The sequence below is a fragment of the Uranotaenia lowii genome, chromosome 3 (genome assembly GCF_029784155.1).
Source record: "Uranotaenia lowii strain MFRU-FL chromosome 3, ASM2978415v1, whole genome shotgun sequence".
Taxonomy (NCBI): domain Eukaryota; kingdom Metazoa; phylum Arthropoda; class Insecta; order Diptera; family Culicidae; genus Uranotaenia; species Uranotaenia lowii.
In genome coordinates this window covers 179,457,569-179,481,652 of record NC_073693.1, presented here as the reverse complement: position 1 = coordinate 179,481,652, position 24,084 = coordinate 179,457,569, and the positions used below count along the sequence as shown (strand labels likewise).

General features: G+C 36.8%; 2 protein-coding genes across 6 annotated transcripts in view; one reads left to right on the top strand and one right to left on the bottom strand.

Moving 5' to 3' along the window:
- LOC129756603 (hillarin) overlaps window positions 1-14,387 on the top strand; it is a 35,778-nt gene extending 21,391 nt beyond the window's left edge. For all 5 annotated transcript variants that reach the window (XM_055753515.1, XM_055753512.1, XM_055753510.1 and 2 more), the window contains exons 4-12: window positions 7,751-7,941; window positions 8,814-8,930; window positions 11,976-12,637; window positions 12,700-12,783; window positions 12,846-13,204; window positions 13,275-13,549; window positions 13,607-13,720; window positions 13,793-13,956; window positions 14,026-14,387. In XM_055753515.1, the coding sequence (XP_055609490.1) occupies window positions 7,751-7,941; window positions 8,814-8,930; window positions 11,976-12,637; window positions 12,700-12,783; window positions 12,846-13,204; window positions 13,275-13,549; window positions 13,607-13,720; window positions 13,793-13,956; window positions 14,026-14,167 (2,108 nt within the window). In that variant the 3' untranslated portion in view covers window positions 14,168-14,387. The remainder of the gene's footprint in view (window positions 1-7,750; window positions 7,942-8,813; window positions 8,931-11,975; window positions 12,638-12,699; window positions 12,784-12,845; window positions 13,205-13,274; window positions 13,550-13,606; window positions 13,721-13,792; window positions 13,957-14,025) is intronic.
- Window positions 14,388-21,459: 7,072 nt separating this feature from the next.
- On the bottom strand, window positions 21,460-23,074 carry LOC129752886 (uncharacterized). Its single transcript, XM_055748673.1, has 3 exons — window positions 22,910-23,074; window positions 22,581-22,784; window positions 21,460-21,708 (listed from the first exon to the last, which is right to left on the bottom strand). The coding sequence occupies exons 1-3, from the start codon at window positions 22,988-22,990 to the stop codon at window positions 21,460-21,462; spliced, it is 534 nt and encodes a 177-aa protein (XP_055604648.1). The 5' UTR covers window positions 22,991-23,074.
- Window positions 23,075-24,084: the final 1,010 nt, after the last annotated feature.

Genomic DNA, 24,084 nt, shown 5'->3' with positions numbered 1-24,084 from the left:
AACATTCATTCAATTCGCCCAGTGGTCTCCGGCTGTTCTATCAAAACGTGCGTGGATTGAAATCTAAAATCGCAGAATGCTTCGTTGCTACATCAGAGCTCGGCTACGAAATTTATGCATTCACTGAAACATGGCTCGATTCATCCGTACCGTCTAGTCAATTATTCTGTTCTGACTATAACGTTTTTCGTTGTGACAGAAGTAATGCTAATAGTCGCCGTAGTAGAGGTGGTGGGGTCCTCATAGCGGTAGCAACCAAGCTTAGCTCATCAATCGAAAATCTTAATATTGACAGCATAGAAAATTTGTGGGTGAAAATATCCTATGATAACAGCTCATTTTTGATCGGGACAGCATATGTACCACCGGAAAAAAGTCACGATGGATCAGTCATCGATTTACATGTTGACGCGTTATCAGCGGCCAGGCTACGACACTCTGCATGTAATGTCATTCTGCTTGGTGACTTTAATCAATCGCAACTAATCTGGATTCCTGGCCAGAACAACAGCATGGTGTTAGATTCTGCTTCAGTGATAAATACAGCTAGTGCTTCACTCTTGGATGGAATGACACTCAATGGAGTAAGTCAACGAAACGGGATACGAAACTCTCAAAATCGTACGCTGGATTTGGTTTTCTCGGATGATTATTTTGATATTTTGATTAGCCCCATAATCGAAGTCAGCGATGTCGTTGTCCCTATAGACGGGTACCACCCTCCTTTGGAGTTCGAAATTTCATTCCCGTGTCCCATCGATTTTGTTGAGAATTTCGATGCATCAGCTCGTGACTTCAATCGTGCGGATTTTGATACCATGAACCGTATTTTGTCTGGAGTTGACTGGTCTGATCTTCAAAGTTGTACTGACGTAGATGTGGCTGTTGATACATTGAGAGCAATTCTGGATGACGCTTTTGAGAATACCGTTCCCCTGGTGCGACCTCCTCTCCGACCCCCTTGGACTAATGCTCACTTGAAGCGGCTGAAAAAGATACGTTCGAAATTGCTGCGGAAGTTTAGTAACTCCAGATGTCCATTCGTCAAAAGCAAGTTGAACGCTGCGACTAAGCAATACCGAATATACAATCGAATTTGCTATCGCCGTTATGTGGATCGCACTCAGAGTGAGCTTCGTCGCAATCCAAAAAAGTTCTGGAAATTTGTGAACTCCAAACGGAAGGAGTCCGGACTTCCAGCTACACTCCAATTGAACAACCGTATTGCCAAGTCACCTGCTAAAAATGCTATCTTTTTGCGACGCACTTCGCTAGTGTTTTTCAGATAAGTCGCCATCTGCCAGTCAATCGAATGCTGCCGTAACACGACTACCTGTCGATGTGCTCGATCTGGATGTTTTTGCTGTTAGCGAGGAAATGGTTTCAGAAGCTATCATTAATTTGAAAAATTCGACTTCAGCCGGACAGGACGGAATACCGGCGTGCGTACTGAAAAATTGTCGCAATGTACTGGTGAAACCTCTTACGCGTATTTTTAATCAGTCTCTAGAACAGCAAAAATTCCCTGCCATCTGGAAAAAATCATTTATGTGCCCAGTATACAAAAAAGGTGACAAAAAAGATGTTCTTAACTACAGAGGTGTCACATCGCTAGCTGCCTGCTCGAAGGTATTTGAGAAGATCGTCAACAATGTCATGTTTTCAGCTTGCCGGAACTGGATCTCTGAGAACCAGCATGGATTTGTTCCTAAACGCTCGGTAACTTCAAACATGATGGTTTTCACATCCTTCTGCATATCAAATATGGATGACGGCAAACAAATCGATGCGATATATACCGATATTTCGGCGGCATTTGATTCTGTAAACCACGATATTCTGCTGAAAAAATTGCATCGATTGGGGTTTTCCGAACGAATGTGCGCGTGGATTAGAAGCTACCTAACGGATCGTCGATTGGCTGTTAAAATTGGTTCTGCTGAATCCTCTGACTTTATTCCAAAGTCCGGGGTACCCCAAGGCAGCAATTTGGGTCCTTTACTGTTTACGCTGTTCTGTAATGACATCAATTTGTTGCTCACTGGGTGTGGAGTTTTGCTGTATGCGGATGACTTAAAAATATTCCTAGTCATAAACAGTCAATCTGACTGCCTCGAGTTGCAACGCTTCTTAGACACAGTTGTGAACTGGTGCGCTAACAATTTACTTGTTTTGAGTGTTGCGAAATGCTGTATTATCACATTTGGGCGCAGGAAAAATCCCTTTGTGTATGATTACAATGTTATGGGCGAGCAGTTGCATCGTGTTGAGGAGATTAAGGATCTTGGCGTTTTGTTGGACAGTCAAATGACTTTTAAGCGGCATTACTCTAAGGTACTCGAGAAGGCTAACCGTATGCTGGGACTTATCATACGTCTGAGCAAAGAATTCACAGATCCGGTCTGCTTGCGAGCTCTGTATTGCTGTCTGGTGCGATCAATACTGGAATCCGCGAATCTTGTATGGTGGCCTTTTGAAGCCGCATGGACAGCACGTTTTGAAGCAATTCAACGTCGGTTCGTACGTTACGCTCTTCGAGAGCTACCTTGGGAGAATCCTTTGAATTTACCGCCATACGCACAACGTTGTGCCCTGCTTGGACTTCATACGCTGTCGGATCGTCGTTCCATCGGTCAATCGCTGTTCGTGGCAAAAATTCTTCGGAACGAAATTGATTGCTCCTGGCTACTTTCTCGCTGTAATATTTATGCGCCAGAACGAACTCTACGAAATAGAAACTGGTTATCTCTGGAACCGAGAAGTACGCGTTATGGAAGCAACGACCCTCTTCGTTCAGCAAAAATATGCTTCCTTAGTTATTATACTATCTTTGACTTTCATGTATCCACTTTAACCTTTCGACGCCGTATTGAATCTGAATTAAGTGTTCAACTACGAAGTTGAGTAAAACTATCGTGCTTTGTACAACTAACATTAAGATGATCATTAAGACACCCATGTCAGATGATTTTATTTTATATAAATAAATAAATAAATAAATAAATTTTGTAGCATTTCCAACATTACTTTTAGATATTTTATAAACTATCCAACATCAGTTAAAGAAATTGATAAGTTTGTAATTGTATTAAATTCAAAAATAAAAATTTGGCCGAAAGCTTCGCTCCGGTGACCCGGATATTCGGCTTAACGGTTTTCGGGCGATATTCGGCCGGCCGAATATTCAGTACATCTTTACATCAGAACTGATGTCAAAACCTCAAAAATTAATATCAGCTACAAAGTTTTTCAAAATTTTCTCATTCGTTGATTGAAATTAAGTTCTGAATATTACATTTCAAATGAAACAAAACTCATTTCGTAGGTTCTGGCTCCATATTATAAACCAAATTATATTCTGTATCCAATTTTTTTTAATTCGATTTGCAATTGAAATCACCATTAGAAATTAGCTGTTATGAAATCCTGGTGCAAATTTGGTTTTGTATGGCATAGAAAATTTTATACATGATTTGTGGACTGCTGTTTTTAAAAGATTTAAAAAGTACTTTTGTATATATATTTCGCAACCAACGATCTTAACTAACCGATTATATTTGAATTTCAATCTCATGATGGGTTTGCTTCATTTTTGACAGGTTTTGCCAGCAGACATTCCAGTAAAAACGTATTTTAGTGGCACAAAAATAGTCAAGTTTTGTTAATTTCGAAACAGGTGAATCTACCAAATTGAACTCATTTTCTTTCAAAAGAGAAGTATTGGGCCGCAGCAGGCCTTAGCGGATGCAACCACCCAAAATAAAGATTTGACAAAATATAAGTGGGAAAAAATGATCAATAAAATAACTGAAAAAATACCAAGAATAAAGTAGAAATATATAGCTCGGTTTTCAAGCGGTGAGCTCGCGTTCGAAACTGGGTAAGAACATGTTATTTAAATGTGAGTTAGTAACAAACATGGTTGATTAATTTAAATAAAATTAGCGGACTTGAGAAGGCGGCATATGAAGGTTCGAAGAAATATTTTTTCAGTTTATTATTTTTATTAAAAACATCCACAGGATTAAAATCATGGAATTGATTTATTGGAAATTATGGATATCTCTTATTTGCTTTTCAGTTTGGTGGATGTAGCTTATTTTATTTGAGCATAGAATGATTTTTTTTTAAATTGAAGATACTAAAAACATGGTTTATGCTCAAATCAAATAAGCTAAATCTACCAAAATCTTAAGCAAATTCAAAGATTTAAAACATGCATTGTTTGAGCAAAAATATCATAGAAAAAAAAATTAGACACCAAATCCCCTCAAATTCCTAGAGCTCTGTCCCTAGATGTACAGTGAAATCCGTAAATTTTTTCTTCTACAATTTGTTTTGAATTGTTCAGCGGATAAATCAAGCATAAGTTTACTTTTTTTTTGATGAAACAATTGGCGTTGAGGACCAAAAATATGAAAAAAGTGCGAAATAAGAATAGTACCCCTTATGTTTTTCTACAAAAATCAATATTCGTCTTAAAATGTTAAATGAAAAAGTGAAAAAAGGGTGAATATATAAATGAATTTAAATGCATTTTCCTGTATTTAAAGGTTTAAAATTCTTGATTTCATGAGATAATATAAAGATTTCTTTACGTTCACCTTTTGTAGTGGGGGCACATATATAAAATTTTCAAAAATATCATTAAATTCGAACAATTTTCGAACACATTTTGTCAAAAAATGATAAATATTAGTGTTTTAACATGATGAGATGATTTATTGATTTGGAAAACAGGTTTTGACCTACTTATATGATCTTGTTGTATCTTTCCATTTAAATAATAAGGGCACTCATCTACGAGAATGAATGATTGTCTGTTCCCTATAGACTCGAAAACTACTGAACCAATCAATTTAAAATTTGGTATGTAAGAGTTTTTGAGAAGGTTTCAAAAATTCTTTCAAACCGCTCCGAGTTAAAGGAGGGGGGAGGAGGGGCTTCCATACAAAATCAATAAAAATATGACACAATTCGAACAATTGGTTGTAGCCGTTTCGAAAATCGGGAATAGTTTTTAAAATACTTTCAAACTCCTCAAAATTAAGATAGGGGGCGGGTGTATACAAAATTTATAAAATTATGATACAATTCGAGCAATTTCTGGAAACTACTAAACCGATCACAATGAAATTTGGTATGTAGCCGTTTTTAAGACCAGGAATGGTTTCTATAATACTTTCAAATCCCTCCAAATCCAAATCCTAAAAGCTTCGATAGATTTTTTGTTGAAAATTATTAAACATAAGCGTTTCCACAAAATTGACGATGATTTATTGAGTTTAAATGTAATTAAAAAAATGTGTCAAATTAAGGGAGTTACTAACGAAAACGGCCATATGTTGGATCACTACTTTGATAGCGAAGGGTCTCGTGTTCCGACCATTGATTCGGCTCCTGCTCTGTTCGTTAAGGCAGATCAGCATCATCCAGCTTTACTGGTCTCACTCGAGGTCACTGGATTGCATGCTTCTGTCGAAAAATCAGCTCCTTTCTATTTCGAATTCAAGGAAGCGGATTTCGATGCTATCTCCCATATTCTGGTCACCATCGACTGGGAATCTGAACTCGATCTATTGAATCCCAATGCTGCGGTCGAAACCTTTTCGCATATCTTAAATAACGTTATAGACCGCCACGTGCCAAAGCGAACGAATTTCGGGAATTTGCGGACTCCCTGGTTTACGAAAGAACTGCATCGACTGAAGATGGCGAAGAGATGTGCTCTTAGAAATCACCATAAGCTCAAATCCTCCCAAACTAAGGATGTATATCGAAGGCTGAACTCCGCTTATAAAAAAGCCAGTAACGTTGTTACCAAAATTATCTTTTCGGAGTACAACGTAACCTCAAGTCCAACCCAGAATCGTTCTGGAAGCATGTCAAAAGTCAGCGGAATGAACCTGGTATCCTAACTCAAATGTTTCTGGATGGCAACACTGCGAACTCTGATTGCGGAATCAGTACTCTCTTTGCTAAAAAATTCTCGAGTACCTTTGCTACTGCTTCAACATCCCCAGAACATGTGGATAGTGCTGTTAGGAATGTTTCGACACTCGTATTCTGCATGAGCACGATTGTAGTAGAGGATGCGGACATATCTAAAGCATTTTGTCACGTCATGTTCATGAAGAAATTAAGCAGTTTGTTAAAGCATTATAGCTCAAGTGTTGAATTCCTTAGTACTAGAAAAAAAACTCTCCAAAACCCCTCTAAAACCTTTGGAATACTAGAAAATGCCTTAAAATGCGGTTATCTATTCAAATAGGTTGTAGAAGCATTATTATTAACTTGTCCGCAGAATTTTAGGGAATAATATTGATTTTTGTAGAAAAACATAAAGGTTCTTATTTCGCACTTTTTGGTCACATTTTTTATCCTCAACGCATCCAAAAAAAAAAAAAGTAAACTTATGCTTGATTTATCTGTTGAACAATTCAAAAAACATTGTAAAAGAAAAATTTTGACGAATTTCAATCTTTCATATTTTAACAACCAAAACACATAGTGGTACTATTCCTGTTTCGTTCTGTATACACTAGATATTTTGGTAGCTACCTTTTTAGAAATCCAACCCATTTTCAAAATAGAGATTGTAGTTAATGTAGGGTAAAACTGTACAAAACGCACCAGCGGGGTAAGATGGCCGATGCCATTATTTCTCAAATATACACTAACCAACGGCTTCAAATGATGTTTTTCTTCATTTATATTGTAGCAAACAAGCTTTTTCATCATTCAAAAGATGAAAAGTTCACAAAAACTACTTCAGTTCTTAGAAACAGAAGAATTAATGAAATCAGCGTGAAACTTGTTATTTTTCATAAGTAACATATAAGGTTTTATGGTAAAACAGTCTGCGCAATCTTATAAAACTACAGCTTATCGTTTATCCACGCATGTGCTCTTTCGGGAGACTATAAAATTATTGATGTATTTTATTAACTTCCTACAAAATTTTATCAAAAATCGTTCAGATGATAATTGGGGCAGAATGCCCACAAGACCACGTGTTTTACGCTCAAATTTGGAATGCTGTTAACTTTTGAGAAAACCCGAATATCAAAACAAAATGCCATTCTTTTTATTTGCTGACTCCCAAATTACGATAACAATGCATAATTATAACAAATTTCGTCCTTGTTCGAGTTAAAACGGTGCACCAATATTCGACTCGAAAAAAATTATCGGCCGCCATGTTTGCTACGATATCACCATATCAGTCAAAAAAATTGAATTTCGTTGCCTACTTGAAGGCGTTTTATATATAAGGATATTAAAAAGTGTATTTTGAAAAGCGAAATTTTCGTAGAGTTTAGCAACACTAAATGATTTTTAGCCAAAGGATGGTTAGTTAACAAAAATACGATGAACATGTAATCAAACATTTGATGTTTTAATAATTACATTCCGTATAATCGTTGTTCCATTTCTTACCACCCTTCATGTTTGGTGCGTTCTGTCCACTAGCTTTGGCGTTTTACCCCGTGGTTTGTTTTTTGGCTGTTTTAGTTTTTTACAAAAAATATAGTCAAAATCGTGTTTTTATCATATTTTTTCTTTTCGATAATACGTAAATCTGATCCCTGAATCGTCGTCAACTTTCAATTTGGTTCTTAAATGATTGGTATCGCTGTAAATAGCAATTATGCTTAGCTGGTGCGTCTTGTACAGTTTTCCCCTATATTTCTATCAATAAGATAAAATGAAACAATTAACACACCCATTGCTTTCACCCCAAACACAGGTCTACCGAGGCAAATGACACCAAATGGTTTCAACGGAATCCACGAGGGCAGTTCACCGCCACAGACTGATCCCGAGTACAAATATGGTCGCTTCGATGCCAGCGCCTTACACATTGCCCACGCGCTCAAGCAGACGGAAATTCAAAAAGCGTACGAAAAGAAGCGCGAAAAACCGATCGATTATTATTTGGTATGTTAAGCAATAGGCAGCAGTTTGTTCGTTTCTTTCAGATCCCCTAGTTTCGCCCCTTATACTAAAGCCAATCAGCAGCAGCAGCAGGTCCAGGTTATTCTTGTAGCTATACCTTGCCTCCTATAAATTGTATGGGTATAGAGTCTTCAGTTGTGGTCTCGCATCGGTAGTGATTTGATTACTAGAGCATGGATGACTCAATTTCGATATCTATCTCTTCATGCATCTTCATGAGCTAAGCGCATCTTACACTACTGGTAGCAGGTGTTATATAAAATTTGTTGACCAATTGCCTATCTCACGTTCAGACAACAAAAAGAAAACTTGTTGTTGGAAGATGAATTATTGGGCTTTACTTTCAGTGACAGCAATTTTTGTTTTGCTTAGTTTGAAATGTCTCTTGCTTCTGGAGATTATGACTTCTAATATGTTTATATTTTTGTGGCATTAAACTCGTACGTCATTTATTTGAAGATGCGTCATGTAGATTAAAAACAAATAGCTATGTAAAATTTGGAAGCATTTTCTTTAAGTATAAACTTTCAAGTAACTTATGTTTAACATTCACTAAACAATCAAGAAAGTCAGAAAACTAGCTCAAACACACGCTACATACAATGATTTCAAGGGAAAAATCTGAATTTTAAAGTAAATTTAACATTTTGGATGCGTAGATTTCAAATTAAAATTAGAAAAGTATACACCTCTGCTGGATAAAGTAACATAAACAGCTAGTTTTCTTCATTAACATTGACTTCGGCTGGTAAAAAGTACATTCGTTTGAAGCTAGGCTAGGCGATCTGAATGGTTTAACCTTCACACCTCACACATTTTGGCATTTCGTAATTAATATGATTTTATCATTACAGGCACGTGAAGAACAAGCGAAACTCGAAATGAAACACCGCAAGGAAGAAGATGACTTGTACAGAAAATTCGCAAAGAAACGTGAGGAAGAGGATAAGCGAATGCAGAACGAGATTCAAGTAATGCTTTTGTTAATTTTCTCTATAACTATTATTAGCATTTTTAGTGTTTAGCATGTAGTATCGAGATCAAATCTCACCCGGTTTAAAAAACCAAACAAGACTTTGAAAATGTTTTCAATACACACAGACAAGACTACATAGAAACCAAAAAAAACTGATTTTGATTCAAAAAAAATATTTTGTTGAAACCAACTTCATTTTTTATTTAAACCAATGTTATAATTTAGATCCAAAATAATAATTTTCGAAACAAAGAATTATTTTTTTTAAATCTCAAACCAGAACAATTCTTTAAAGCAAAGAAAAATACATTTAAAATAGAAGTAAATGCCGACAAAACCAAGGAAATTTTCATTGATTATGGGACAGATGAAATGTCCAAAAATCAATAAAAAAAATCCTTTGTTTTGTCGGCATTTCTTTTAAAATAAGAAAAAAATTGCTGCGTTTACCGTTCACTTTTGGAATCAAGGACTTTACTTGAAAAGAATGTAGCACTGACATGTGTAAATTTTTTTTTATAAAAATGATGTGATAAATGATTCCATGAAAATTGATTAATTTTTCACCAAAACTAACCAGTAATGTAATTTTCACATGTTCGAAATACTTACAGTCCTTAGAAACTCTTAAACTTCTTTAGGACTCGGATTCAACCGAGATTCAATAATTTCAAACATACATCAGGCTCGTTGCACAACTTTTTCTTACATTAATTTGACGAGTTTCCGCGAACCCAACAAACGTTTCGAGATGATTCAAATTTCTGATTTCTAATTTGGTTGGATAAGACGCAGTTAGCGTACTCCACTAATTACTAACAGACATTATAAGAGAACACACGAAGCATTTTTACTATAACTCTCAAATTGTATATAGGACATGTACGATAAACTGTCGGTGGAACCTTAATTTAAGCTAAAATCTTAAACTGTTGTTTGAATCGCGTTTTTCTCGACTACTCGTTTTTGCACATGGGACAAGGTTGCTTGAAGTGGCAGTTAAAGAGAAAATCAAAACTTCAATGAACCGAAAACAATGATCTTTTAAGTCGCTGCAATTTAGGATACAATATAAAGCCGAAAAATTAAACTAATCCTGAAACTTCTTGTGATATAAGGCAATATTTTTATCCTGGTTTCATTCATTTCTATTAAGTAAAGTCAGTAAGTCCTCTTTGAATCTGTTTTGAGAGAAATTAAATTTAAATCGCATTGGGAGCTGGTTCCAGTTTTGAATACCTCTAATAAGGAAAGAATTACTGTAGTAAAATGAAGTAGGATGTGGAATGATAAAACAAGAAAAACGTACACTGCGCAGGAGAGGGAGGGGTCAACAATGAGTATGAAAAGGTTGTTTTTTTACTGATTACGATTTTAAGACTCGACCAACAATAGGGTTATTTATAAAAATTGGAATAACTGCAACCAAGAAGATTTTTTTTGAAGATGGAAATGGAAAAACGATCAAAACTGTAGTTTTTTTTAATATTTTTATATAAAATACGATATTAACACCTTCATTTCCTCCATAGAAAGTTTTTCGATAAATTAATTGTTTTCAAAACGCACGCGTTAGTAATTTCCCGGATTCTAAATGATCATAGCCTTACATATCTTACGCATGTATTCAGAGCTATTCTCATGCGGTCCAAGTATGAAATGATAGCGTTTGAAAAAAAAACACGGAAACAACGTGGTATATAAACGTGGTAGTAAAAAAGTTTTGAAGAGTTAAGCTTGGTGTTGGAATCTAAGTGTCTAGTGCTTATATTTAATCTTTTCAGAGTGGAATAAATTTTCGAAATCTGCTGCCTAATTTGTTCCAAAATGAGATTTTTATCAAATATGACTCCAAGATAGTTGACCCTTTAAGAAAATTGAATAAAGTCTCCATTTAAGACTAAAGTAGGTGGCTCTAAATCGGACTTGCTTTTAGAACAAATGATGGCATTGGTTTTGAATAAGTTGTTCGCTAAAACGTTATTAGCGGACCACCCTGAAAGTTTAGCTAATTCTATTCATTTTATTCGCTTCTGAAACACGATTGTATTTACCAGCATTGCAAAGGTAAACTTAAACGCCGTCAGCAAACAAGTGAACTTGACAGCTTTCGAGTACCGAAGGAAGGTCATTAATAAAAAGAGAAAATAGAAGGGGACCAATAACCTATCCTTGCGGTACATCAGAAGTAATAGTGGTACACTTCGCAAAGATGTTAGAATGTAATACGGCTTGTTTGCGTTCACTAAGGTAGGATTTAGCTAAATTTGCGGCAGATGAGCTGAAGTTGAAGAGAGAAAGTAGTTTCTGGTAATGTTTTGAGTGTGACACTAGATCGAAAGCTTTTGAATATTCGATCATAAAAGCGCTGTTCTACATCTCAAGAATTATATTTTTTCGCTTCACCAAAGGGATAACTTTTTTTTAATGGAAAATATATACGTACTGTACTGCCGCTAGAAGCATAATTGTCACATGTTACATTTTTATATGTGAGGTATTTTGGTGTCTACCGCCTCATAGCGAAGATTATTTTGATTTAATTTAATAAAACAATGTTGTTTACAGTGATACATCTCAAGAATTATATTTTTTCGCTTCACCAAAGGGATAACTTTTTTTTAATGGAAAATATATACGTACTGTACTGCCGCTGGAAGCATAATTGTCACATGTTACATTTTTATATGTGAGGTATTTTGGTGTCTACCGCCTCGTAGCGAAGATTATTTTGATTTAATTTAATAAAACAATGTTGTTTACAGTGAACTTGATGTTTTTAATAAAAAACGGCAAACAAAAATTTTGAAATAAGTCCCCTAGACACCAAAAAGTAGGAAATTTCAGAATGTAACATGTGACAATTATGCTTCCAACGGCAGTGTAGGGACTACCAAATAAGGGATTAGGTTGATAAAAGTGTATATCTATATGAAAAAAAAGTTATATCTCACAAAAGAGTTCTCTACTCATGTTGCCTCGATCGCGCATTATGCCCTTGTTTGTTACATCAGTTATAAAATAATTCTTTTACTGCCAGGATGAATGGGAACGTGAGTTACAACGCCTGGCCCACAAGTTCGAAAAGGAAATGACGACCTCTCGACGATCCCGGGAAGATCAAAATATTCTGACGCTTAAACACGAGCAGCAAAAGGAGGATTTGGAGAAAAACATGACCATCAGGAAAACGAAAAAGAAAGAAAGTTTAACACGCAAACTTCTCGAGCACGAGCGATCGGAAACAGCTGCATTGGTCGATCGCCAATCCAGTGAAATGTTAGAGTTGATCAGTGCGCGAAGAAGTGAATACATGCAGAGTGAGAGTATATTCCTGGATGAAGATTTTACGGAAGGTACAACACCACTGGGATATCCGTTAGTTGCACCCAAACCTGCACCGCCTGCGCTCAGTAAATTCCAAATCTACAACGATCCAGTTGAGTTTCAGGATGTAGATCAGATAGCTATTACTGTTGCTCAAGAGGATCAAAAAACTTTTACTGATTTGGTACGGCAACTTGTCGGTCGATGCACGTCGGATATTGAAAAGGCTCGCACTATATTCAGGTGGATTACGGTGAAAAATCTCAATACTATGACATTTGATGATGATCTGCGGGGAGATACCCCGATGGGACTTTTGAGAGGTATCAAGTTTGGTACAGAGAGTTATCACGTTCTGTTTAAGCGTCTGTGCAGGTAAAGAGGACTTGAACGTTCAAATCGGAGTAGCATGACTGACTGTATGTTGAACTTTTTAGCTATGCCGGTCTACACTGTGTCGTCATTAAAGGATACTCTAAGAGTGCTGGTTATCAACCTGGTGTGAAGTTCCAGGACTCAAGGTCGCTTCCATTAAGATTTCCTTTTTGTAAATACTTTTAAACCATGTCTTTATCTCTTACAGTCATCCGAAAAATTCAAGATTTAGAAATTCTTGGAATGCAGTCTACGTTGCTGGTGCGTGGAGGTTCGTACAATGCAACTGGGGTGCTCGACATTTGGTCAATGCTAAAGAAGCTCCAAAAAGTGGAAAGGGTAAAAACGACAGCCTGCGCTATGAATATGACGACCATTATTTCCTAACGGATCCCCGAGAATTCATTTACGAATTTTTCCCTCTCCAAGAGGAATGGCAACTGCTTAAGAGACCTATAACGCTCAGCGAGTTTGAGAATCTTCCCTTCGTAAGGTCGCTTTTCTTCCGTTACGGTCTTCATTTTGCAGATGAAGGATACGGTGCAGTGGTTTACACGGATGATACAGGTTCTCGATTAGCCCTTTTCGATGATACGTTCTCGATTAGCCACTAACTATTCGGATTATTATTCCCTAGGTGCTGCAACCGTACGGATAGCGATGCCTTCCGATATGCAAGGATGTCTGATATTCCACTACAACCTCAAGTTTTATGACAGTGAAGAAGATTCTTACGATGGCGTATCCTTAAAGCGATTTGTAATGCAGTCCGTTATAAGTAACATCGTGGCTTTCCGAGTTCACGCCCCTTGTTCGGGCGCATTTTTACTCGATATATTTGCTAACGCCGTTACACCTCAAGAGTACCTGACAGGCGAACCAATGAAGTTCAAAAGCGTCTGCAAATTCAAAGTATGTCTCTCGTAGAGGAATAATCAAACAAAGTTTCTAACTAATTTTGTTTTCTAGATATGTTGTGAGGAATTACAAACGGTCATGGTGCCTTTACCGGATTGTGCCAGTGGCGAATGGGGACCTACTAAAGCTACCAGACTTTTTGGACTGATACCAATTACACACCAGGTGAGCTTGAACTTTTTTTTATTGAAAATATTGGTATGTTTCTAAAGGACAATTTTGTTTCCAATACCACAGGAGCCCCTCATTTTCGCTGGACGAGCTATTGAGTTGCAGTTCCGAATGTCAAGACCGCTAACGGATTTCATGGCAACTTTACACAAAAATGGAATCGAGGAGAAGAAATTATCGAAATATGTACAACACAATGTGATAGGAGATACTATCACATTCAACATCAGGTAACTCAGAGTTTTCAAATGGATTTCGAAGAATTCAATTTGACTAGAAACATTTTTGTTTGTTTGCAGTTTCCCACAAGAAGGACAATATGGATTGGACATTTACACACGGGAAGTTGGATCCATTGCAAACAACAACAACTCATCAACCGAGAAACATTTGCTTACACATTGTTGCAAATATCTTATTAATTCTTCAAAACGAAACTAATGGCGTTTTCGTTTGGAGAAAACTAGGATTGAAATAGGTTACACGTTCTACTAACACGTGCTTATTGTAATGACTTCAACCAAACCTATTACTTACCAAACGAAAACGCGATAATGAAATTGACCTAGCCCACTCATCACCAGTTTTAAAAATATAAACCGTACTCTATTGTTAGCTGAATAATGTTATTTGTTCTTGTAAATATAGAATAGTAAAACTACTCAGTTTTTTTTTTATTTTGGAAATAATTTGAAAATTCCTTGACTTTTTCGTTGTATTTATTCTCAAATGACCAATCAAAAATCGGGCGGCGACTTCACTGATATGTATATGTATGTACATATATACGTATTCCCGATCAGGACAGCATGTCAAAGTAATAACTCGAACATATGTAGGTATCTCCTCAACTATTAATATCTTATACAGCTATAATTTTGTACTCAAAGATTCTGATTTTAATTTTCTTCAATTTGGGTTATATTCAATTTGGTTGATATTGTTGATGAGGAATGAATTCGTCTCCAACGATAAACAATTTGTTTTGGATTGGTATACCTACCTACCTAAGGGTCCAGCGCCGATTGACCGGCGCATAGGGCTGAGATAAAAGATCTCCACTGCTGGCGATCCGGAGCCAGCGTCTTCACTTGCTGCCAGCCAAGGTTCTCGTCAACTGTGCGGATTTCAGCGGCTAGACTTCGCCGCCACGAGCTTTTGGGCCTGCCTCTTCTTCGATGCCCATCTGGATTCCAGTCAAGCGCCTCTCTGCAAATCTCGTTTTCATCTCTTCGCAGCGTGTGCCCAATCCATCTCCACTTACGTTCCCGAATCTCGATTTCTAGCGCCTTTTGATGACACCGGCGATGAAGTTCAACGTTTGAGATCCAGTTGCCAGGCCACCAAGCGCGGATGATGTTCCGCAGGCACCGATTCACAAAAACTTGCAGTTTTCGCGTCGTCACCGCATATGTGCACCAAGTCTCACACCCGTACAGCAATACGGATTTGACGTTTGAGTTGAAGATTCGGATCTTAGTTCGTAGAGAGATCTGGCGTGACCGCCAGATGTTTCGGAGACTCGCAAACGCAAATCGGGCTTTTCTGATCCGGGTTTCGATGTCCTTCTTGGTACCACCATCAGGCGTAATCTGGCTACCAAGATACTGGAAGCACTCCACTGTCTCAACCTGTTGTCCAGCTACCACGAAATTGGAACGATTTTCTGTATTGATTTCCATCGACTTGGTCTTTCCGACATTGATTTTGAGACCTGCTGCCTTGGAGCTTTCGGTGAGGTCGTCGAGTTTGCTCTGCATGTCTTGTTGTGTTTGGGCGAGCAAAACAATATCGTCTGCCAGGTCAAGGTCGTTCAGTTGCTCCATGGTTGAAGGATTCCACGGCAATCCTCGGTTTGGTCTACAGTCAATCGATCCAGTCAAGATCTCATCCATTACGATGAGAAAAAGCAGCGGTGACAAAATACATCCTTGTCTCACTCCAGCAGTTACCGGGATTGGTTCGGACAAGACACCGTCGTGTAAGACCTTGCACGAAAATGCCTCGTACTGTGCTTCGATGAGATGGACTAGTTTCTCTGGGACCCCTCGTCGTCTAAGAGCAGCCCAGATGTTTTCGTGGTTCAGTCGGTCAAATGCTTTTTCGAAATCAACGAACACCAGCAGAAGAGAGTCCTGGAATTCGTTGATTTGTTCCAGTATTATTCGTAGCGTTGTGATGTGGTCCACACATGATCGTCCGGATCGGAATCCAGCTTGTTGCCGTCGGAGTGTAGCGTCGATTTTCTCCTGGATCCTGTTCAGGATAACTTTGCAGAGTACTTTAAGGGTTGTACAGATCAAAGTTATGCCACGCCAGTTACCGCACTCTGTTAGGTCTCCTTTCTTTGGGACCTTTACGAGGATACCCTGCATCCAGTCGGCCGGGAATGTTGCAGTATCCCAAATGTCAGCGAAAAGACGGTGCAACATTTGTGCTGACAAGGCAGGGTCGGCTTTGAGCATTTCAGCAGGAATGCAATCGATTCCAGGCGCTTTGTTGGATTTCATGTCCTTGATTGCCGCTTCTATTTCAGCCAGCGTGGGCGCTTCCGAGTTGACGCCATTAATGCGACTTACTGTGGGCGCCTCGAGCTGCGGGTTCTGTTGGCCATTGCTATTTGTAACTCGGAAAAGTTGATCAAAATGCTCAGTCCAACGCTTGAGCTGATCTGTTCGATCTGTCAGCAGCTGACCTGCTCGGTTTTTCAGCGGCATTCTTGCATTAGTCCTTGCACCACTAAGGCGGCGAGAAATATCATATAATAATCGGATATCTCCAATGGCGGCGGCTCTTTCTCCCTCTTCGGCTAGGGAGTTTGTCCAGGCTCTCTTGTCTCGTCTACAAGCTCGTTTAACTGCCTTTTCCAGCTCCGCATATCGTAAGCGGGCGGCTGCTTTGGCTGACCCGGTACATGCCTGCTCAATTCCGACTTTCGCCTTTCTCCGATCATCGATCATCCTCCAGGTTTCATCCGACATCCATTCACTTCGTCTTCCACAAACTTTACCGAGAGTACCATGGCTCGTCGTGATAAAGGCATTCTTGATTCCACACCACTGTTCTTCGACTGTTCCGTCTGTCGGCAGTTCCGAGGCTCGGGATTCTAGCTGTTCAACGTATGCCCTTTTCACCTCTGGATTCTCCAACCGGCGAACGTCGTATCGACACCCGACTTTCTCCTCGCGCCGTTGGACACGCGCAACCCTCAGTCGTATCTCGCCAAGGACGAGGATTGGTATAAAATACTATAATTAAAGTACCGTTAATAATTCAGGATTTTCAGGATGATTCTTTAACATTCCTTTGTGGTTAAAAAAGGACAATTAGTCGGTTAGGGTTATACAGACCCGGATTACTATTTTGGCTATATCTTCAAAACTACTGAACCGATTTCATAAATTTTATGATTTATTACTAATCAAGAGTTTTTCAATAAGACTTCAACAAAATGGATTATCTTTGATGCAAAACACCGATTTTTTAGGCACTTTTTGGCTTTAAGGTCGTTTTCTGAAGACCATAAAATCAAAGCACAATTTTTTAAGAAGCATCTAATAGCAGACATTTTGACAATTTGGAATAGTTTGTGAAAAATTTTGAAGATAAATATAGCCAAAATAGTAATCCGAGTCTGTATGACCCTAATCGGCTAATTGTCCTTTTTTGGCTGAGTGACTCTGGTAAGCAATTCAAAAATCTAAAAATGAGAAATTGTAGAGCTCCTCATTTGAGGAAAAGTCAGAAAATTGCATGTATCTAGCTTTAACCGTTCCTCAGATATCGCTTCGAAAAAGAAAAGTTCGGGTCATGTCTCGCTTTTTCCTCAAAATTGCTCCCTTTTTTTCTTGGAAAACTTTTAAAAGTTCACGACTTACGCCTTGATATTCATATAAAATTTATATATTTTTCATCTATGTATATAAAAATGAATGTTTGTCTGTCTGTCTGTTCCCTATAGACTCGGAAACTACTGAACCGATCACCGTGAAACTTGGCATCTGAGGGTTTTTGGGGCCGGGGATGGTTTCTATAATAGTTAAAAACTGCTCCGATTTAAGGGAGAGGGGGCTCCCATACAAAATTTGTAGTTTTTCGAAATAAATTAAAGTCATGACATCCATTTTCTCGAAATTTTTTTTCCTTTGGGCGGTTTGTTTTTCGTCTCCATGGTCGAGGCGTCGCCAGCCAACGTCGCAAAAGGAAAGTAACCCAGGCATAGCATACTGATCAGTAGGAATATTTTGGCGCGTATTTCTCAACCAAGCATATTTTCTTTGAGGGGTTTGTTTTTCGTCTCCATGGGCGAGCAAACGTCGTCGCAAGAGGATAGTAACCAAAGCATACTGTTCATTGATTGCTGGAAAATTTAACAATAAGGCGCCTGTTTCTCAAACACGTGGGGCGATATGCAACCTAGATGTGTTTTTTCTTGCTTATTTGATTTGTACACAGCACGTGGTAATAAATGACGCCTAGATGTGACACGGATTGGTATTTTATCAATCGAATCAAAACCAATTGAAAGATTTGCCAAAATACTTCCATATTTAGTTCGTGTTAATGTAAGTAGCATTCGACTTTTCATTCAAGGAACATTAGAACATGTTCAAACGTTCAACTTTTTCTGTTAAAAAAAAATAAAAATAATGTTTTCTTCTAGAAATTGTTACTTCGGCCCAAATACACAGCTGAAACGAATTTATAAATGAAAACTTTTTGTTTTAAATAATTCTGAAAAAACCATCGTACTTTTTGCTTACATACCAATTCAAGTACGTACTTAACATGAAAAATGTTTTTGTGTTACATGGCTGCATAAAAGAGACTTTTGATCCGCTTCGTTTTTGAAAAGCGAGATTTTAGAACTGATATTCAACTGGACGCAACATTATTAAGAGAAATTTTTAGTTTACCCTTAAGGTGTTAAAATCAATATTCCCTCCTGTCAACTTACACGGTGGGGAAAGGGCAAACGTCGAACTTTTAAGAAATTAATCTTCAAAATGATTCAATATGTTGGAAAGAACAGAAGGGGTATTCCGAATTTCGAAACTGCAGCGGATATTGAAAATTCTTAAATGTCTTTGTAAGTGAAGGTCATTCCCATTGAACAGCATTCGTTAAAAGTCGAGTAACAAACATAAATTTATATTGCAGGAATACTGCAGATATATCAGTGAAACTTGATAGAACAAAAAACAGGAATTCGTATTAAATCCATTTTAAAGCCATTACTCTGACGCATCTGTAAATAAGCTATGCATTGACACTTCCCCAATAAACGGAACAAATGTAAACTTAGAAATTTGTTTTTGCCAACATTTTTGAATATTTGACTTTCAAAGAGAAAATAAAAAAACGCTGAGAACTTATTTAGAGATGCAACTGATATTTTTTTAAATATTTATATGTTTACCGTAGTAAATTTATTTAGAAAAAAAAAGAAATTTGCACTGTATTTAATACATAACGAATTTAATATATTTTTCATTACCATGACAAGTACTGTTTGGGTATCGAGCCGGTTGAATTTGCCTACCTTCTTCAAGCAGCGAGGGACAATATTGAAAAAGATGGGAGAGCTCCCATGTAAATTTAAGATAAAGAGCTTTTCAAAGAAGGGACCATATTTAAAAAGGTTTATTTGTGTACAGAGTACAAATTTCAGATCTTGAAAAACGAGTTCAGAGATCAAGTTTCAGTAAATAATATATCCCATCTTTGAATTGCAATTCAGAACCGCAGCTGCAGCTCTCATTTCAAAGTTGTTGGTTCTGAAGTATGATGAGGCACAGAGAACAGACATCGGGCCCGGAACAAAAATTTGTTGAAATCGTGTGTGAGAATACCCACCTAAGTTTCAAACCAAATTCGTAAGTGGACTAACATCCATAAGATGTCGCTACCAGTACACATATTTTTCCATTTTTTCGACACGCTTAGAAATTAATACTCATAGCTTATCTCAAATGAGGCCATTGCAATGTATGAGAGTAACACAACTTTTTGTGTGATAAATTTTTAGAACATCTTGATTTAAAAAAAATGCAAATCATATTTCAATCATACTTTAATCGCTGTCATATGTCCCAGCATATGCCCCATATTGTTCAATCAATATTGGCGCTGAATTGAAAGTTGAATTCCAAGTTTTAAAGTATGTCTGTCATTAAATAGTTTTCTATAACAGAGAATGTGAACATAAATGTTATAATTGTTAATTATGGGTCGGTATTCCGGTTGATGGTATCTTGTAACTCATGTTTATAAATAACTTAAATCATTTCTACTGATTACTAACCCTGAGTTACAAGTCCTCATATATCGATCTCAGGTAACATCAACCAGAATATCGAGTCATAGTTTACAATTATAACATTTATGTTCACATTTTCTGTTCTGGAAAACTGTTAACTGATAGTAAAATCCCAACACATACTTTAACACTTGGAATTCAACTTTCAATTCAGCGCCAAAATTGTTTGAACAATATGGGGCATCTGACAGCGTTCAATTTTGATTGAAATATGACTTGCATTTTTTTTTTTAAATCATGATGTTTTAAAATTTATTACACCGAAATTTGTGTTACTGTCATACATTGAACTGGCCTTCTTTGAGATAAGCGATGAGTATTAATTTCTAAGCGTGTCGAAAAAATGAAAACAAAAATAGGTGTACCGGTAGCGACATCTTATGTATGTTAGTCCACTTACGCATTTGGTTTGAAACTTAGGTTGGTATTCAAACACACGTGTTGAGCTCCAGCTCGAACTCTGTTCTCTGTGGATGAGGTTTGATTTAAAAAAATGCTCTCTAAAATCTAAATTTGAATAAATTTTTACAAATTACATTTATTTCTGGAAGGTGTAGCAAAGCACAACGGGTCAGCTAGTAATTTATATAAGACAATACTGAATAACTATATTATTCTCAGCTTTACAGGAAAATTATGATTCAGTTATCTGTTCTAAATAAGAGCACGTTCAACAAATGAACATTAAATAACTTTGGTATGCAGAAAATAGTGTGTCAGTTGCTTCCATATGATTATAGATCTAAATTTTTCGCCAGAATATTAATTAAGTTACCTCCCGAGCAGACTTTTATAGCAAAATTATAGCAAATTTTGCTATCACGCCCTGAGAGCCTAATGTGCTCTCATTATGCTTGACATAAGGTGGTACACAGCAAAAATGAGAGCACAAATTTTCATACATGGTTAGCAAAGTGATACCTAATTTTGCTAAAACTGAGACCATAACTACACCTCGTTCTCCGAGAGCTTGGAGAGCACAATGATGCCAATACAAGGCATCATATAATGATCGATAAAAGCAAAATTTGACATCAATATGCTTTCAAAACTTTTGCAAAACGACAGCAAAACGAGGTATAATTAAAGCCTCAATACAAGCAAAATATGGCATTACTGAGCTATCCGTTTATGATTTTTTTTTCTTTTTTGTTGTATTCCAAATTAAGTCAAACAACATGAGAACAAATTCGGCTGTCAAGACATGATAGCAAAAATTAATATCATTTTGCCGTAAAAGTTTGCTATTCTTACTAGAGTCGCCTTTAGTTATGCAACGTATAAACTGCTACTACTCGCATGACAGTTCCATATTATAAGCAATACCTATTAATATGGGACTATTATGTGAATAGCGGCTGTAAATACTTAAGATAAAATTCTAACTTCAGTTAAATCTTTAAATTTAGGTTGCTTACCAAGTCGTCCAGTTGCGTCGGCAGATTTCGTAGATGGTTTCATTGTCGCATAATGGTCTGAAATGCGCAATCAATCGATCCAAAGATGCCCCAGAGTTGCCTCCAAATGTGTACAGAATCCGTATACTCTGCAGATCAGTGAAATCGGCCAATTTTCGGATGCGATCCAGATCATCGACAAATTCCACTGATAAATGTGTTAAACGTGTCGTCTTAATCGCCTGGTTTTGGTCGACACAGGCATCCTAAAAATTTTAAAAAAATATTAATATATTTAAAAAAAAACTTAAAAACAACAAAAATAAAAATAATTTCAATTGATATTGATACTATCTTTGATTGAAAACTCAATTTCAGTTAAAATCATAAAATACTTTGTAATTTTTCCAAACCTTGAAACAAAAAAATACGCAATTACATAAATCACAACTACACCCATTAAAAATTAGTTAATTACAATTTGAAAACCAAAAAGTTTACCAAAACTTAGTGTCTATACTACTTGTAACTATCCAATTTAGATTTTGATAATTTTCATCTAACCTGACAGCTCGTCGTTTTTGACTTAGTCTGCTTACTTGAATGAAAAGTCAGTAGAAAAACAAAGTACATACCTATGTTCTAGAAATTTAAAACAAAATATATGTCCATTATAAAATATATTCGCATAAGAGTCCCATAAAAAGTGCCGACCATGGAATTAAATTTTATTCAAAGTAAGTTTTAGCGAAAGCTTTGATCACAATTCAAAAATATATTCTAAAACAGGAAACCTTAATTCTCGCTTCATCATATTTCAATATGGGACTTTTATACGAGTAGAGCAAGCTTAGTGAGGGTTAAGTAAGGTAATTGCGTAATTACGATGCTTTTAAGGTGTTAGATATGTGATTTTTTTGAAAATAATTTCACCAACGCACACTTGACTTCGGACTTGAAAATTTTCAACAAAAACAAGAAAAAAATCGAAAATGAAGAAAAAACAATAAAAAAAACAAAATGAAGGAATCCAATTTTTCGGTTACTTTCTGTTTGTATAAAAAACTGAGTATTATTTCTAATAATTACTTCACTTGACTCTTATGCGAATATTTGAGTCCATTGTAACAGAACTTACCTGAATTTGAGATGGGTCAACCTGATTCGAGTATGCAACGGTCGTCGTAACTTGCCTGACGATACCGTAAAAATTCCTCCCGGACCGAATCCTGCAGAAGCCTACATTCTGTCTTTGCCGAGCAATCCACCACCTTGTAACGGTTAATCTTTCCCAGAAGTAGCACCAGATATTCATTTTCAGCATGCACTGCAGCGAATAGTCCTAAAACATTTTAATTTTCGTTTTTAGATATTCAAGGTTTTTTTTTTTGCAGTTAGAAAAGCGTTAAAATATTTTGAAAAATAATAATAATAAAATACGTACAATAAGGGCCAATTATAACTTACCTTGCCAAATTTTGCCAGGCTTCCGAAGTGATATAAAAAGTTCTGGTTCAACCTATCTTTTCCTGCCTGGATATTTCCCATGGAGCGCAACTTGGTTCTCTAAATATTTCCTCTTAAATCGGCACTTTTTCGGTGCCTCCGATCTATACATGACGGGTTTCAACAAACTACTTCCTTCGATGTTTTCCAAAAACTTATGTTCGTTGTACTCGTTGTACTAGAACAGTATTGCAAAGGTGCCAGGTGTTCTGATTTTTCAGGATTTGTCCTGACTTTCGTGAGACCGTCTTGATTTTTCCAAAACGCTGAATTGTCCTGATTATTTTAAAAGGTCTGTAAAATGTCTTGATTTGTCCTGATTTTTAGAAAAATATCTAAACAATGACTGAATTTATAGTTTATTGATGAGAACATCAAACAAATCTGTAATTAAATAGTTTTAATGATGATAATCTTTCGTTAAGATGATAGTTAAGTGATGATTTCGATATAAACTGCAGATTAGCTAAGCTCGCTTCAGTTGCATAATTTCAGGCTTCTTCAATACCTGTATTTCGTCTTCTTGAAGGCGATCTAAGCAGAGCTGCATGTAATTTTCATCAATTAGGTGGTGTCCTGAAAAAAATCCTGATTTTTTTACTTCATAACGCTGTCCTAATATGTGTCAAAACAACCTGGCACCCCTGATTAAGTGGCACCAAAAGAATAACTCTGATTTCTAGCATAACGTCTCGAAAGGGCGAAACTTCCAAATATAAGAGCAAGTTCACTGGTGTTGGGAAAAAGTGGTAGAAATTTTAACACTTACGGCACATTTTGAAAATTTTTCCATGCAAAAACATTTTCAAGATCTTTGGCCTTTTAGTTTTTTTTACAACACGTGTTGTATTTTCGCATGCTGTGATGCAAAAATAGCAATATTTCTATCACATACGGCTGAAATAGAAACAGTGTTGTAAAAAATACAACGTCCCAAGATCTTGAAAACATTTTTGCATGGTAAAATTTTCAAAATGTCAAAATTTCTACCACTTTTTCCCAACACCAGTGAACTTGCTCTAAGCAAATTGATTTAACAATCATTCTGGATAGGTGCGATTAGACTTTACTTAATAGATACTTAAGATTCCAAATATTTTTTTTTATGAAAGTGTCTTATTTAAGCTGAACTAATT

What these genes read in the sequence shown, in the direction of transcription:
- LOC129752886 (XM_055748673.1), bottom strand. Translation starts at nt 22,990, where the DNA reads ATGGGAAATATCCAGGCAGGAAAAGATAGGTTGAACCAGAACTTTTTA. An exon ending in GCCTGGCAAAATTTGGCAAG is followed by an intron (nt 22,785 to 22,909) that starts GTAAGTTATAAT and finishes AAAATGTTTTAG; the next exon opens with GACTATTCGCTGCAGTGCAT. An exon ending in TTGACCCATCTCAAATTCAG is followed by an intron (nt 21,709 to 22,580) that starts GTAAGTTCTGTT and finishes TAAAATTTTTAG; the next exon opens with GATGCCTGTGTCGACCAAAA.